Below are 14,989 nucleotides of genomic sequence, written 5' to 3' on the forward strand. Positions count from 1 at the left end.
CTGCAACCCACAACAGTATAACGTTTGACACTGCCATCTCTGAAGCTCAATGATAAACTGTACCGTTCACCGTAATCCAAAACCAATGATGGACAGTGGTCAATCCATATAAATTTAGATGCTGTCCCACAGCTTTCTCTCTTGACCTGCAATAGATTGGAAAACAGACCTTGTGCAGTAGGAGCCATGACTACAAGAAAGCCAGATTGGATAACCCTCACCATGCTCAGTTTGCAGACATAATGCATCTAAGCAGATTGTGGTTATATTAACAGGGACCTGCTACTTAAAATGAAGACTGTAGGAAACAAGAAAAGAGACGTGTCAGAACAGATACATTGAAGCAGGGGGCCGCATCAACAGGTTGAACACCTGATAGAGACCCAGCCCACAGTTTATATTAGAAAGTAGGTGGGAATCTCAGCTGAGCTAAACACAGCTAGTCGGTATCCTAGAACAGTAAAGTGGTCACCCAAATTACCATCACTTTAATTTTGTTTCTCAGCTAAAGAAATCAAGACACTGGCAACCCACAACTCTTTCTTGGATCTTTTGCTTCACACACATTACACCTAAACTAATGTAGTTTATGCACCATGCTGGACTGGGTCCAACAGGACCCCAGGCACTTGTCTGTGTCTCCACAACCGGCACAGCTTAGTTATAGGATCGGATAACTGGCACCGCTACTACATTGCACGTGGTAGAAATGACCTAAACGGCCTCTATGCATCAATTTCATAATCCACCCATTTCAGGACACAACTGTAGAAAAACCCTCCACCTGAAAGCTCATCACACCTATGACCTACCTAAATTTAAAAAGACCTGTCTAACTACAGCCAATCACGGAACACTCCAAGAGTAAATACGCAACCGCCGGCTCATGCTTTTGACTTATGTGATCTGTACAAAAATCATGTAAAATACTGAGTAGTAGCATTATCCACTGCCTTATTATAAAGAGTGCAGAAATTGCTGACGTTTCAGAATTTTCTTTGAAGATTTCCCTAAACTCCCCTCAACAAAACCATTTGATAAATGAAATTAGGCTCAGGAAGAAAGTGGGCCATATGTAAATTTATTGATGAAAAGAGACAAAACTATCCAAGGGTTCACAGAAACAGGCTGAGAAGAAAATATGCCTTCTATTAAATTTACCAACAAGGTATATAGAAACAAAGCAGCTGCGAATGCAGATTTTCAGTGGTTGTGTGAGTAAAAGGTGTCTGGTCAGGATTAGGTCCTGTTCTTTGGCTGATGCAAACACACTGGCTTTTTTTAAAATAAAACATATATATCCAAGCGGTGATAATAGCGGAGTGTTAATTTGTTATGAAAAAGAAAATGCGCTCTGTGCTTGCCCACTTCGTGATTACTGTTTGTTGCTTGTAAATGTGAGAGCATGGGAAAATGAAAACGTTTGCAACCTTTGAAATACCCGGTCAAAGAGTTGACTACAGCTACTAACAGTATACATATTTACACATACGTGTTCATACGCGTAAGCTCAGTCAATTCAACCTTTATTTAACTATTAAAAATAAAATAATTATAAAAGAGCAACAGTAAAATGATACATAACATCGGCTCAGATCCGATTCACAGATAGCACGTCTCTATTTAAATTAGACAAGACAAAAAAATGACCGGTCATAATCATTGCCTGTACCAACTACCTAAAAATATTTTGAGACATAGAAAATCACAATAAGAAATATAAAAAAGCTTAAAAGAAGTCTTAAAGATTCATGGTGCTATGCCAGTGGAGAGCCGACTCAAACATCATATGAAGAAAATAACTGTCATTCTCTTTTGACGAAAACCATGAGTTTTAAGAATAGGTAACAAATAATTGCGGGGGAAAGGCTCATAGCTCAGAAAATGGTAGTGCTCTAGCGTCTCCAAAGGAGTATTATCACGGAGCAGACTAGTACACATTTCGGATTGTTTTGGCCTGTCGTCAGAAAGCAAGATGGGTCTTGGTGATGTTGGCTTCTGATTTAGCCTGCCAGAAACTGTCTCCTACAAAAACGATTCTCCTCCTGCTGTAGTTTCAAGGAATCACAGTTTCCCCATATGGCGGCCACATAGGTCAAAACAGGGAGACAATTGAGTTTATAGATCTTCTGCAGAGGCAGTATAAGGTTCCTGCCCACACTGGCTGCCAACCCAATTAATACCCCAACTGATTGATAAAAAAAGCAAACATTGGTTTGCGAGGCCGGATAACCCTCTCCTCTGTGAATCAAAGGTGATTCCTAAATGGGGACACTCGCTATATTTTTCCCCTTAATTGAAATTGGCTTGACTTTGCAGTTCTGCTTCCCAAAAACTATATGATGGGTCTTGGTGATGTTAATTTCTAAATCTGAATTTTCCATAATAGCAAAACAAAAGCATCAGTAAAGCCCCTAAGACCACATTGTCGGCATAAAGTATGGCTGGGATGAAAGTCGATTACACATAGTGCATATCCTTCCCCTGTGAAACTAAAAACGAGTTTAAGGTATTAATATGCAAAAGGAATAAAGTAGGGCCAAAACGCAGCCCTGGTGGACTCCCCGGGACAGACCGTAGGGTTCAGGGCATTCACCCCAATATCTTACAGAGGCACTGACTCCATTGTGCAAAGCGCAGCGATAATTCACCAAATTAAATTAGTAATTACAGGGGCCCATAGTTGGTCGTTCTCCTTATAAAGGTCCATTGGCAATCCATCTGGGTCAGCGCCTTGTTTGAAGGGGCTGGCCAATACAGCTGCAGTATGATTTCTACCCCATTGAATAGACCAAAGTTATAAAGGGCATTAAACAACTTCAAACCCCTGTGATCAGATACTTGGGTAAAAATTAACTTGTCGGTTGTCCAGAAGGGATCATACATTGCAGAGTTAGTGCCCAACTTTGCATTTAAATCACCACTGATGACCACATAAAAATGATTAAAAAGGCTTAAGGACCTACATTTTAAGGCAGCTATCACCTGAAAGAAATCCTATATCATAGACTGTATTATGAAACTAATAAGAAAAAATAAACTTATTAGGTAAAACAATCCACAAAATTTGCATGGATGGACTTTGTTACTAAATTTGATATTGTAATGCTACAAGAAACCGTGTCCTTAGAGGAAATTGTGTGGGATGGTTTTGAATTTTTTTTTTTGTCTCTGCCACTGTTTCACCTGGGCAGAGTACGCAGGCAGAGTTATTTTAGATTGTCCAATTTCTCTGTGGCATGAGCTCTAAAAACCAGACGTGCGCTGTTAGTCAGACAAGCAGGCAGACTCAACACAAATGAATACACACTGGTGTCCTCTTACAGAGATACAGACTCCTGCATTTAACAACCTGTTCAATAATTAACTAGTAAGCTGCACATCTGCTTTTTCTTTGCAATACGCTGCTTAGCCCGGGTGGGAGGGGTGGAGTCACAGCAGTCGGGCCTACTCCTGATTCAACATGGAAATTCAGCCCCAAAAAATATGTAGGCCAGATTACCCTGTGTCCCGAAGTAGGCTCAAGAAAATGAATTTAAAACATAGGAGAGCAGCTATTTGGTCTCCTCTGTCCCTGGCAGTCCCAGTGGAGACAGCAGAGTCTCATGGGGGAAGGTGATGGGGAGGAGAATGACAGTGGACAATGACGGAAAAGATGTATTCTCCCTGGCCTGTTGGATCTGACCTATCTTCCCTTGTATCCCACTCTTTCATGCATTCTGCATGTAGAATTGTGTGCAGCGTGACGTCCGCAGTACACCTTCGTCCACCTTTGTTCTTTGTGTATAAATGTGTCAGCTGCTAAGTTTGTAACGAGAGTAGCAGATTATAATGTTAGTGGTCACAGGTTATATGTCAGTGGCTGTCATTTCTTTGATAATTAGTAGTTCAGATGTCAGCTACCGTTTCCGTATAAAATCAGCCATAGAAGCACATTTTGTGTAGGTATCAATTTTAACCACTTTTTGTGACACCCTGAACGTATCCAAAAGGTGGGTAGTTGTGGTAACGTGCAGGTCCCCCAGCTGTATTTGAGTGCTAGCTACGGAAACATCACCAAATAATAGGTTGATCCAAACTACTTTTAAAACACCTTTTTTACAAGTACTACGCAGTCCATCGAGCAGAAACGCCAGATGATTGGAAAACCGGTATTTCTTTTGTTTATTCAGTGAGGTACTGCATTTAAAATTTGGAATGACGCACACTTATTGGTTATTAATGCCGCACCCCATTTAGATTGGCACAGTGTTATTTTCTTAATCCTTGACTTCCACTTAAATTCCTTTCACTCGAGCCAGGGCTCTCTTCTGAGACACAGTTCAAAACAAAGCCGACAATGTTCTTTTTACACCCAGCAGCTGTGTCATAGCCCCCTCCCGAACCACCTTCTCTTTTCTTTGTATGTTATATACTGTAAGCGAAGGAAGCACTGAGGCGATTTCATTAGCAAATACTGCAAAGTCAGTTTAATTTTTAGCAAACTTTTCATGTACTTCTTCATGCACGTTAAGCTACATAATTTAAATGTCTCCTTGAGGTTCCAACCTCCCCACCAAAAATTTCCAAAATAATTTACTTTTGCGTGCAGAAAAATCAGTCAATCATTAGATTTATAAAAACGCGGCTTATCAGCCCGAGGGGTATCCAGGCGAAGAGCTATGTTTTGAGCTTTTTCCATTAGTCGTGAGGGTATGCGTGATTCGCAGGTGAGAGGGGGTCGCTCTATATCTTGGAGGTGAGGTGGGAGAAGGCACCTCCTCCGATTTGGCTGCTTCCAACTCTCGAGACCTGGGCGCAGGCGAGAGATGACAATCATAGCTCCTTGGTGGGCCAGTGGAAGGAGATGATGAGAATGGGTCCGAGGTTGTGGAGGGCTTTGAAAAATGGGTTTCAAAAATATTATTTTCTTGTGTGTTGCACTATTCAGTGAACAAGAAATGTAATATAAATCAAATGGCACTTAATGCAATAATGATTGTCATGGAAAATATATGAAGTATTGTGGCTTTCCAACATCACTGTCATGCAAGTTCCTTCACAATGTATGTGAGCTGCAAACAACATTGTTTTATTCTTTTATATATTTTAACGAAATGTTTTCTCTCGTTGTTCTATGCAATTCTTTTTAGTTTTTTTTATATCTCATCAAAAGGGCACAGGTTGATTATGATTGGTTTCTAAGGGGTCTTTTAGGGGGAAATAAGATGATTGCATTTGTCAGCTCTTCGTCATTTGAGCATCTCAAGTTCATCAAGGGAAATTGACATTTGTGGCTAGGGGTATCTTATAGGTCATGAAGCTGAATTTAATTAAACCATATACATTTATACCAATCCATCTGCTAGCACTGCGCAATGTGAAGCATTAGCACTTAACTGCAAACGTGATGACTTTGGTAGGACGGTCTTACTGGAGCATTCCTTAATGTTTCTGGATGCGGAATGCCTGTTTCCTATTTTGTCTAACGATTTTCTTAAACAGTGTTGTGTAGGAGCTCTAGATCCGTGCCAGTTTTTTTTTTTTGTCAATCCCATGCCGTGTAATTCATTTTCATATAGATTAATTTTAAATGTGTAGGGAAACTCTGCTTTAAATCGACTTCCGGCTGGTAGCAAGAGAAGCTAGGTTCAACTGAGCAACCAGTCTCTTGAGGCCATGAGGTGTAAGATGTCTTACATTTTGTTGTAAATCTTTGACTATCCGGTGTAGTAAACTTAATGGCTATAATCGGTGCAATGTGTTACTTTATGCTACGTTGTAGAGTGCGCTGTCACCGGGAAGGGTATCTGGGTGCTGAGAAGGTGAGTCTAGGCACAACTAGGACCTAATGGGAATACTCGAATTGCCAGGTCTTCAGCAGAATTGAAGAAGTTTGGAGGAGGCTCGTATGTGTAGCGGCATGTCGATCCACGCTTTTGGAGCAATGTAGGAAAATGCTCAACCACCGGATCTGGTTTTCCATGTTCCTGTGAAATGTGCAATTAGAAGTCAGGACGAGCGGGAGTGTCTGGAAGATTTGTGAAAGCAGATGCAATTGTTGAGGGATGCTGAGCCAGTGTTACCTAGTGCCTTGAAAGTGTGAGTGAGATGTTTGAATTGTGCTCATTGGTGAATGAGGAGTCAGTAAAGCTCCTTCAGGTGTGGTGTGAATGTTGCGAGGGAGGTTGAGAGTGATTGATTTGGGTGGTTATGTTGAGTTTGCTGTATAAAGATCCTGAGGCTCTTGGCGTGGGTAGTGGTGGTGGGCGTCAGTACTAGCTCTGTTGGCCACCAGATAGAAGTCTCGTGGTAGGATGTTTCTTATGGATTTGCAATTTCTGTAAGGAAAATGTGGTAGGATGTTTGCTATGGATTTGCAGTTTCCATAAGGAATTTTTTTTGCCATACTAAACATTGTACTAAAATTAATGTTTCCTTGAGCCATATAAGAGTAGACTGATGTAGTTGCTGGAAAAATCTCTCATGGCAACATCTCATCAGTCATTTTCACATTTTGCTTGAAAGGATAAATTAGTGAAGTTTCATTTTCACCAACTCCAATATTTTTATTTGTTTCTAGCTGAATCCATTTCCACTATGCCTTCCCAAAAGAGTGGCACCACAAGCCCAGATCTGTTTGAGTCAAGTAAACAGACTTCATCTCGGAAAACCCCCGAGTCCTTCCTGGGCCCCAATGCTGCATTAGTTAACCTGGACTCCCTGGTAACGAAGCCGCCTCAGCCTGCCCCTCCATTGAATCCATTCTTGGTGCCAGGTACGCCTCCTCAACCTACTGTTTTCTAAATTTTATACCTGTACATGCTTTTCTCAAGCTTTATGATCATCTTATGGCTGCGTTACCCCTCATAGAATATTTGCACAGTATATTTGGGTATCACCTGGCAATGTCTCATAGCTCATTGTCAGTGTTCCTGTGGACTTTGGTCACTTAATCTTCTGTTTTTGAACCTTTAACAAATGCTCTTTCTTTACCCTATGATATACGTTGCAAATATATAATTTATTTTATTCTTCAAATAATCTTTGTTACTATCAGTAGTGGCATGTGAAAACATTGATATTTCTCCCTGATCTCCCTTTTCCAACTACCTAGGAAACATGTTATGCAGTAGGACTGGGCAAGAAACTCAATTTCTGAAAGAATCTAGGGATTTTAAACTTGAGAATTGAGCCACTGCCCATATGCTCACCCCAAGCCATGACCTGCTACCAGTGGTGCATCCCCAATGTAGATTTTGATTTATCATCCTAATGATCAAAACAGGAGTCTCCATGACAAAGCTTAGATTTCAATTTTAGGGTTTGAAACCCATTTTAAAATGTAAATTTTTCCTACACAGTTTCTTTTTGGTGAACAGACTATTCCTGTTTTGATCACCTAACATGCTTTTATATTTCGTTTCCACAACAAAGTGGAAATGGATCAAATCCTTTCTTTTCCACCGAAAACAAGCAGTCTGTCTTCCCCTTTTACAGCGTGCTTTATTTAGAGAGGTCAATTGCGGAGTGTCACAGGGCTCAGCTTTGAGCCCTGGTCTCTTCAATATCTATATGGCTCCCCTTGCTGCCAATGTTCAAGCGTGGGGTTTCAATGTAGTGTTCTACGCTGATGGCACTCAGTTGGTGTTTGCTTTTAGAAACCTGAATGTGTGAATGCACAAAAGTTGTCTTTGTTTAAACTCAGCAAAAATCAGAGATCCTGATAACTGGTGCATCCCTCATATCGGACTTGGCGCATTTGTGGCCTATTGAACAAGGCACCCCCCCTTGCTCCTTCCACTACGGCTAAAAACTTGGGGGTTAAGCTAGAAAACGCTTTATCCTTCAAGCCACATGTTAGTGCTGCTGCATGAGCCTGTTTTTCCCTGCTGAAATCTCTTAAGAAAGACACTCAGATTTCTACCTGAGCACACTAGCAACCTCATTAGTCGTGCATAGATCATATCTAGACTCGATTATGCCATTGTGCTGTTATTAGGATCTCCCCTAGCATTGATAAACAGGCTGCAGTTGGTCCAAAACGCAGCAGCTAGAGTGGTTTTGAACATTTCTAAACGGCAATCAACTTGAAATGGCTTGAAAAGCCTGCATTGGCTTCCCATTAATCATTCAAGGCCCCCAAAATGAAAGGCCCGTCGCATATCTGCAACAAAATAAAAAGATACCAGCCTCACAGAGCACTGTGCTCTGCCCATTGCTGTTTGCTATGCTCCCCAAAGAACTTCAAGGCTAGAGTGGGTGTCCGCTCTTTTTCATAAATAGCCCCGAAACTCTGGAGCCTTCTCCTTGAGCACATCAGATGTGCACTTTCTGCGGATTCTTTTAAGTCCCTTTCAAAAACCCACCTCTTTAAAACAACCTCATTCGGGCCTATGCTCTTTTTCCCCAGTTTCCTTCTGTGCGTCTTACTACTATTATTACCTAGCACTGCGACTCTCCTTTTGGTGGAGCTAATCATGTGTTACAAAATCTATTCATTCATTCATTGAACACACTTTCCTCTGGCATAGTTCATACATGGCTGTTTTCAGCTTTGCAACTGAGGAAGCTTAGAATTCTGTCTGACACACTCGGTTCCTGTATTTTTAGCATGGGTAAAAATAGTACTCTTTTCCTTCAAGGTCAGATATTGCCTCTGTTATATACCGCAGAATGCTAAATGACACGTACCACAGGCAGTGCTTGCCTCAGTCAGGTGAATTTGTGCGCTTCGTTGACCAAGAATTCTTTAAATAACATTCATTTTGGTAGAAACCTGAAATGTCTCAAAAAAGACACAGAAAGAAATATCAGCTAAAATATATTGTAGTAAATCATCAGTGTTCAAACGGTTAATCTCTTGAAGACAATGATCAAGTCGGGGAGCAAGGACTGGACTCCCCAAAAAAGCAATCCGAAGATGATGATAGGTAGCACTGCAAGATATTTGACAGGACACCTTATCGCATCAGAGAATCCAACTTTAATAGCTCAAGTAGGTGCCTTGAGTAAAGGATCTTGCCTCTACAATCCATGCAGAGACCCTCATAATAAGGACCTTAAAACGTTAGCAAATTCAGAAGAGTCACTGGATCAATGAAAAAATATTGGAATGCCAAACTCCCCAGAAATTGAAAGTAGTCATTATCCACTATTTCACAGACACAGTGAGCCAAATGGAAATCTTAAACCATACTTTACACTTCTAAATATGGAAGTGTAGGCGAGGTGAAACAAGCCTGTAAGAGAAGCAATAACAAGGTCTTGATGTAGCTACCTTAAAATTTACAACAAGGGAAAGAGAAAAACAAACAGTCCTGTTGATGATAGTCAAGCCCCAGACTGTTCTCATCAACTAAACCCAACTCAGCCACTAAGCCTCCTAACTCAGAAAATGGGTTGACGTAAATAAGCAATGTAAACAGCAAACCAGAGCTGAAACATTTTCTTTTCCATTAGTCAGTAGACCTTTCAGAGCCATAAACGGAAATAAACACAAGGTACAGTGACATAGCCCTGCAAATCCTTTTTATGATATCTCACTGCTTCAAAATAACTGGAAATCAATAAGCAAAGCAGCTCTAAAAATTGAGGTCTTTCCTACTGCAAATTCTTGTGAGGAGAGACTTAGGGCAGTCTCCAGCACCTTACTTTCATGGGATAAAGCAGACCAGATCTCTGGAGAACCACTTACTCACTCTTTCTTGTAGTACCTAAGTCATACCTCAAACCGCTGCCAAGCACCTGACTTGCACAGATGAAGTTGTGGATCACAATGAATATGAAGGAGATTAAAAGTTTTCTGCAATCGACAACTGCTCAGATTAATGAAAAATTTGAGAAGATAGAGCTCTGAATCCATTGTTTTGCTGCATTGGAACAAGTGTTGAACCTTCAGGGTTTTCTTGGGGTGGCCCAAATGCAAGGTTCATTGTGATCTTAACAGATCTGGGTCATACAATGATAAATAAATTAAGGCACGAGGATTTTGAAACTGGTTGCCCATAGCATTCTTCATTTTATCATTTTACAAGAACATGTAGAGGGTGAAATTTAACCTACAGAATTTGTTAGAGGACATACAAAACAAAAGGTTCTTCCTGACCGTACATGAGACTTAAGTATCAAATGTACCTCTATGGTTCCTTTGCAGAGACCCAGAACTAGTATCACACCCTCTCACAGATATAGTTAATTACCAAGTTTTTTAAATAAGTGAAAATATTTTATTCAAACTATTAAAGCAAAAAATGTTTCATCTTTCTAATAAGTTTGAGCTAAGAATTTTCTCAGATCTGTTGACTGAGACTTCTAAAAAGAGATGAGAATCATGAAGGTGATTGATTTCAGGGTGTTAGTATGCAGGCAGTTTTGTTCCCACAACCCAAACTCAATGTTAGCTTCTGGTGGAGTTCAGATCTTTTCAGAAGTCAAGGCTGCCTGTGACTATTTGAGATTATTGAGCAAAAATACCAGTGTATAAGATGAATTGGATATTAAAGCAAAACTTCTGTTGGTAAAGCTTTTGAAAGCTTCATGACTGCTGCTTTCTCAAAATGTGGTCCTTACACTACCCTAACAGATGGCCAGTACCTCATTATTGCATATGCACAACTACGTCATCACCTCCTAAGCCAGTGTTCAGTTATGAGGCTAGGAATCTGAAGTGTATGGTCCCATTTTCACACATGGTCAGGTGTTCAGTGCACCTTAAAGCGGACAGCATAATCTTGGTGCCTTCAACTCCAAGGTTTCTCAGTCAATAATTTGGGGTAATTAACCTCTGGCTGTGTCTAAATAGCGTAAGAGGTCACACCCCTTCCAAACTCCCATTCACAAGTAGAATTAAAAGGATAAAGGGTCTCAAAGTTTGTCCTTTTGTTCCCAAACATCATAGGCAGAAGGATAATGTGAGCATTAACAGAGCACATTGTAGCACTGTCAGTATGGAGACCTCCTTAATCGATGCTTTCTCAGATTTTGGCATAACTCCAAAACTATGGGGCTTTTAAACTAGACCCACTCAGGTAATAGAGACATGAGCCTCAAGAGAGGCCCTTGAGTCTTGTCGGATGATTTAGCTACTGTGTACATCAGATTTATAAGGCCTTTTCTTCAAAACTCTTGGTAATCAGTACTTATGAATTGCTCAGCGGATGGGTGTCTGAAATCTGCTTCTACAGTGCTGCATCAAATTGTTTTCAAGTGATCAGAAACTCAATAAGCCTGGAAGACGTTAGGATCAATCCCCAATTTTGAATTTACTATCTAAATTAGTTTTTTCATTCTGCAGACTTTTTACTGTGTAAACCTATCTCAAGTCTTGGCAGCTTCCTTCATAAATATGTAAGTTAATGTCCTCAGCAGAAAACCTGCATGCATATGTTCATCATGTCAGACCGCAGCAGTGTTTACGGTTTTGTTCAGGTCAGTGTTAGTCGATCACTATCGGCTCACTGCCTGCTAGAGTCAGTATATTGCTAAACTTAAAAATCCCAACAAATCAGGCTACAGCAGTGGAGAGAAGTAGGCATCTACTGTGACGAATGCTGTTGCACACCAAAGTACTACATCAAAAAATAAAATTGCTGAGGAACCTTAGGAAAAACTTGGAAGAGATGTAATGGCTACGTTGGTGGTCAGGGACGTGCTTTCTTACCAAGGTTCCAAATGGATAGTAGCAGAGATTATTTGAATCTTCAGTTAAGTGTATGAATGTTTTAGGGTTTTGCATAGGACAAAGGTACAAGCTGCTGAAACAGGTCTACAAACCTCAAAAACATCTCAATTTAAGGCCAAAAATTTTTAAACTGTACTCGGTGTATTGATTTTTACCATTATTGAATGCTTAGAAAGCAAGCTTATTTGGGTATGGAAGGTCTCTGCCCCACCTTAGCACAGTTCTTGTTGGTCCTTGTAAGTGCATTCATGTAAGTATCTCTGTATCCATCAGCATCTATGATTTCCGTGCAAAGCCTCACAATGTAAGTGCCTACTGCTGGAAGGGCCTCCAAAAAACACAGCACCTCATAGGGCCATCTTTGTTGGGGTGCTGTTTTCAAAGCCACTTCAGCTTCCTTCCTCTTTCTTTTCTGATAAATTTACTAGCTTCAGTGCTACATGGAAGTTCAGGCAGAAATAGTTCCGAAAACTGTGGCGCACACTATTACAATCACTAAAACCAAGATTTTTTTTTTTTCCTGCAGGAACATCCGTGGTTCCGATTTGGACTGCTTTAGAAATAACACACCATAATCCCATACTAACCAACAATTGAAAAACACAATCCTGCCTGCTGTGACTAGTAGCTATATTGCAGACTTCTGGACCAGGCAACCTTGTTCGAATTGTGGCCTCTCAAGTTAGTCATATTGGTGACCAAGAGCATGTTGCTTTATCTCCCCGATTCCCAGTTTCTCACCTTCCAAAATTGTTGGTACTTAATGGAGGTTCAGCTTGCGGTGTGAGCAACACACAAAAGTGCCCTTACTCCACTGCACTGCATGAAATAGGGCAGTCTTGCACCAGGTTTCTCAATGGTTATTCAACATCCAGAGCCTCTGAAACTAGATGTTTGTGCTGCAATTTAGAACCCTGTATGCCCTCTGCATAACGCTTTGAATAGGGAGTTCATAGCTGTTTGAGGGACATTTCGATTGACTGTTTCAGCTAGTGTTCTACACCTCTATACATTGTGCTTAATCTATTTCTGCGCAGATTTCTCCCTAAATCCTAAAGGATAGCAGCAGTTCCTCCCTGTGTCCCCACAAGTGATTATCAAATCTTCCTCATTTGTCCAGTAGTCATCAACATTTTTGCAGTAGTATAGTCGTAAGTCTGAGTAGAGAAGATTAATTCTCTATATTTCATAATTCTACATTGTCGTTCCTTATCCATTTCTTGGTTCAACAGAATTTTGCTCATGTACTTTTCTGATGGCCACATGAATGTTGTGTACTGAAAGGAAGGACAGAACTAGAATACTGTTCAAAAGCAAATTAATTTTTTGCTTATATTACACAGAGTGAGCTTTTATCGCCTGTTGACAACGTAATTTCTTATAAAACTTGACTAACAAGATGCGAGGGTTCTGGTAAATCCCTACAAAAACTAAGTTCATGTAATACTTGTGAGGATTGTTTTTCGGGAAAAATAATTAAGCAAACGCCGCAGCTGCATGACCGCTACAGAAGGGAATTTACATCACTGTGATCTCACTTTTCGTTGTGGTTTAAATCATTCACAAACCCTTTGAAGCAGTGGCATCAGGTGATTACTACTGCTGTTGGAAGGAGACCTTCATTCATCATTGCCACTAAATAACTTTAGTGTCACTATCATATAGACAGTTCTTAATATGTACTGTCTCTTGTTAATCCCGAAGGTATTATTTCGCACTCACATCAGTTGGAAAAATCTTTTTTCCAGCCTACGACTTGCTTTTAGGTCATATGCTAAAAGCTTGTCCAATCTAGGTGTGGTAATGGCTCTGTATTCTACCTATAGAGGTTCTGGTATTATTATTTTTCACCTACAGTAAGCTTTTTCCCAGCAAGCAGGCAGGCAGAGAAAGCATTGCTACATGGTCTCCCTAACTGGATCCACATCTACTGGATTCATGTTCCTGACCAATTTCAAACTTATTTCATGAGAGCCACAAATTTACATCAATGGCTTTACAAGACATGCTCAGAATTCAAGAGGGTGGTCCTTTTGGCCCTCCTGCTTGCCTTTTACCCTCCTCACTTGCTGGATGATGCTCTCAGGCAAAATGCTTCTTTCAGCCAGTACGCCCTACGCAGCATGCGTTGTTGATTTCTATCCTTGTTTGTGGCTCGCTTCCTGCTGATACATTTGTGCAGCAAAATCTGTCCCAGTCTTTTCAGAATGAGGGAGAGCAGATTACACGTGAAAAAACTGCCTGTATATGTCCACAAAAATACAGTGTGAATCAACTGTATAAACATATGTTGTTAAAAAAAAAGAAAAGTGAAGCTGCTGTAGCTATCGAAGCCTCTTATGGGCTTTGTACGCAGAGGGACTTGCAAACAGGATGCACCTGCATACATTTTAAAGCAGCATTATTTTTAAAAAAGATCAGTTTTGGCATTTGTGTAGGATAGTTCCCTCACAGAGGTGAAGGAGAGCAAGAACAAGGGTCAATCCCAGTGTACATGAATTGTGGTAAAGATATTTTTATGAATGCAAAGTAGGACAAGTCCTGGAAATGTAAATAGTATACTTAAAGTATTGACCACTTGATTTCCAAGTAGAAGTGGTTTATGGCTACATGTAAAGGAATTGCCAACAAAAATCCTAGAAGTTTAATTTTATAGAGGCTTTGGAGTCCTGACTCCCAATCAGCGAAGCCCTGACTGACACTTTGATGAGCACTTTGTCTTGTCTGCCGTGAATAGGTGTGTGGCCAGATGCCTTAGAACAGTGCCTGGCAACCCTGATTTCCTTGCGTAGCTTCCTACCTCAGAGAGTTGGTAGGCCAAGCTTCTACCAGCAAGGTGAATCATAAGTCATTCTCAACAACATGCCCACCAGACAGGGAGTCGAAAAGGATTGAGATTAAATGAATGTTGTTTTCAGTCAGCCTAGCCTGAGGTCAGTCAGCGCAAATTGCCTACAAGGCCATTATTCGCATGCTTTCTGGGATAGGACCAACAAAATCTTGCCAGTGGTCCAGGAAGAATTTAGGGTCTCCTAGGCTCAAACCATTTTGAATGGTCATGATGCAGCTAAATTGGATTCGTGCTGGCTTGGCTATTACAGACTGGTCTGGTTGCGTGGTCAGCACTAATAGGTGCACTTTCACCTTGCGTGGATGCTAACCACATATTTTCTGGCTATGTGCCGGCACCCTTTGGGATATCCATTTGATGAATCCTGCCTATTCGGGGGAGAAAAGTTGGACCTATCAATCCCTGCTAGGCTATTCCCCCATTAGTTGCAGCCTTTTTGAGGCTGTGCCGGAAAGTGGTGCCTAGGTAGCTGCATG

General features: G+C 40.8%; 1 protein-coding gene across 7 annotated transcripts in view; it reads left to right on the plus strand.

The window, feature by feature from the left end:
- EPN2 (epsin 2) overlaps window positions 1–14,989 on the plus strand; it is a 357,746-nt gene that overhangs the window by 299,911 nt on the left and 42,846 nt on the right. For 6 of the 7 annotated variants that reach the window (XM_069210121.1, XM_069210119.1, XM_069210116.1 and 3 more), the window contains one exon: window positions 6,563–6,757. The exons of the other annotated variant lie outside the window; for it this stretch is intronic. In XM_069210121.1, coding sequence (XP_069066222.1) covers window positions 6,563–6,757 — 195 coding nt within the window. The remainder of the gene's footprint in view (window positions 1–6,562; window positions 6,758–14,989) is intronic. 7 annotated transcript variants of the gene reach the window in all.

Source organism: Pleurodeles waltl, chromosome 10 (assembly GCF_031143425.1).
Source record: "Pleurodeles waltl isolate 20211129_DDA chromosome 10, aPleWal1.hap1.20221129, whole genome shotgun sequence".
NCBI classification, from domain to species: Eukaryota; Metazoa; Chordata; class Amphibia; order Caudata; family Salamandridae; genus Pleurodeles; species Pleurodeles waltl.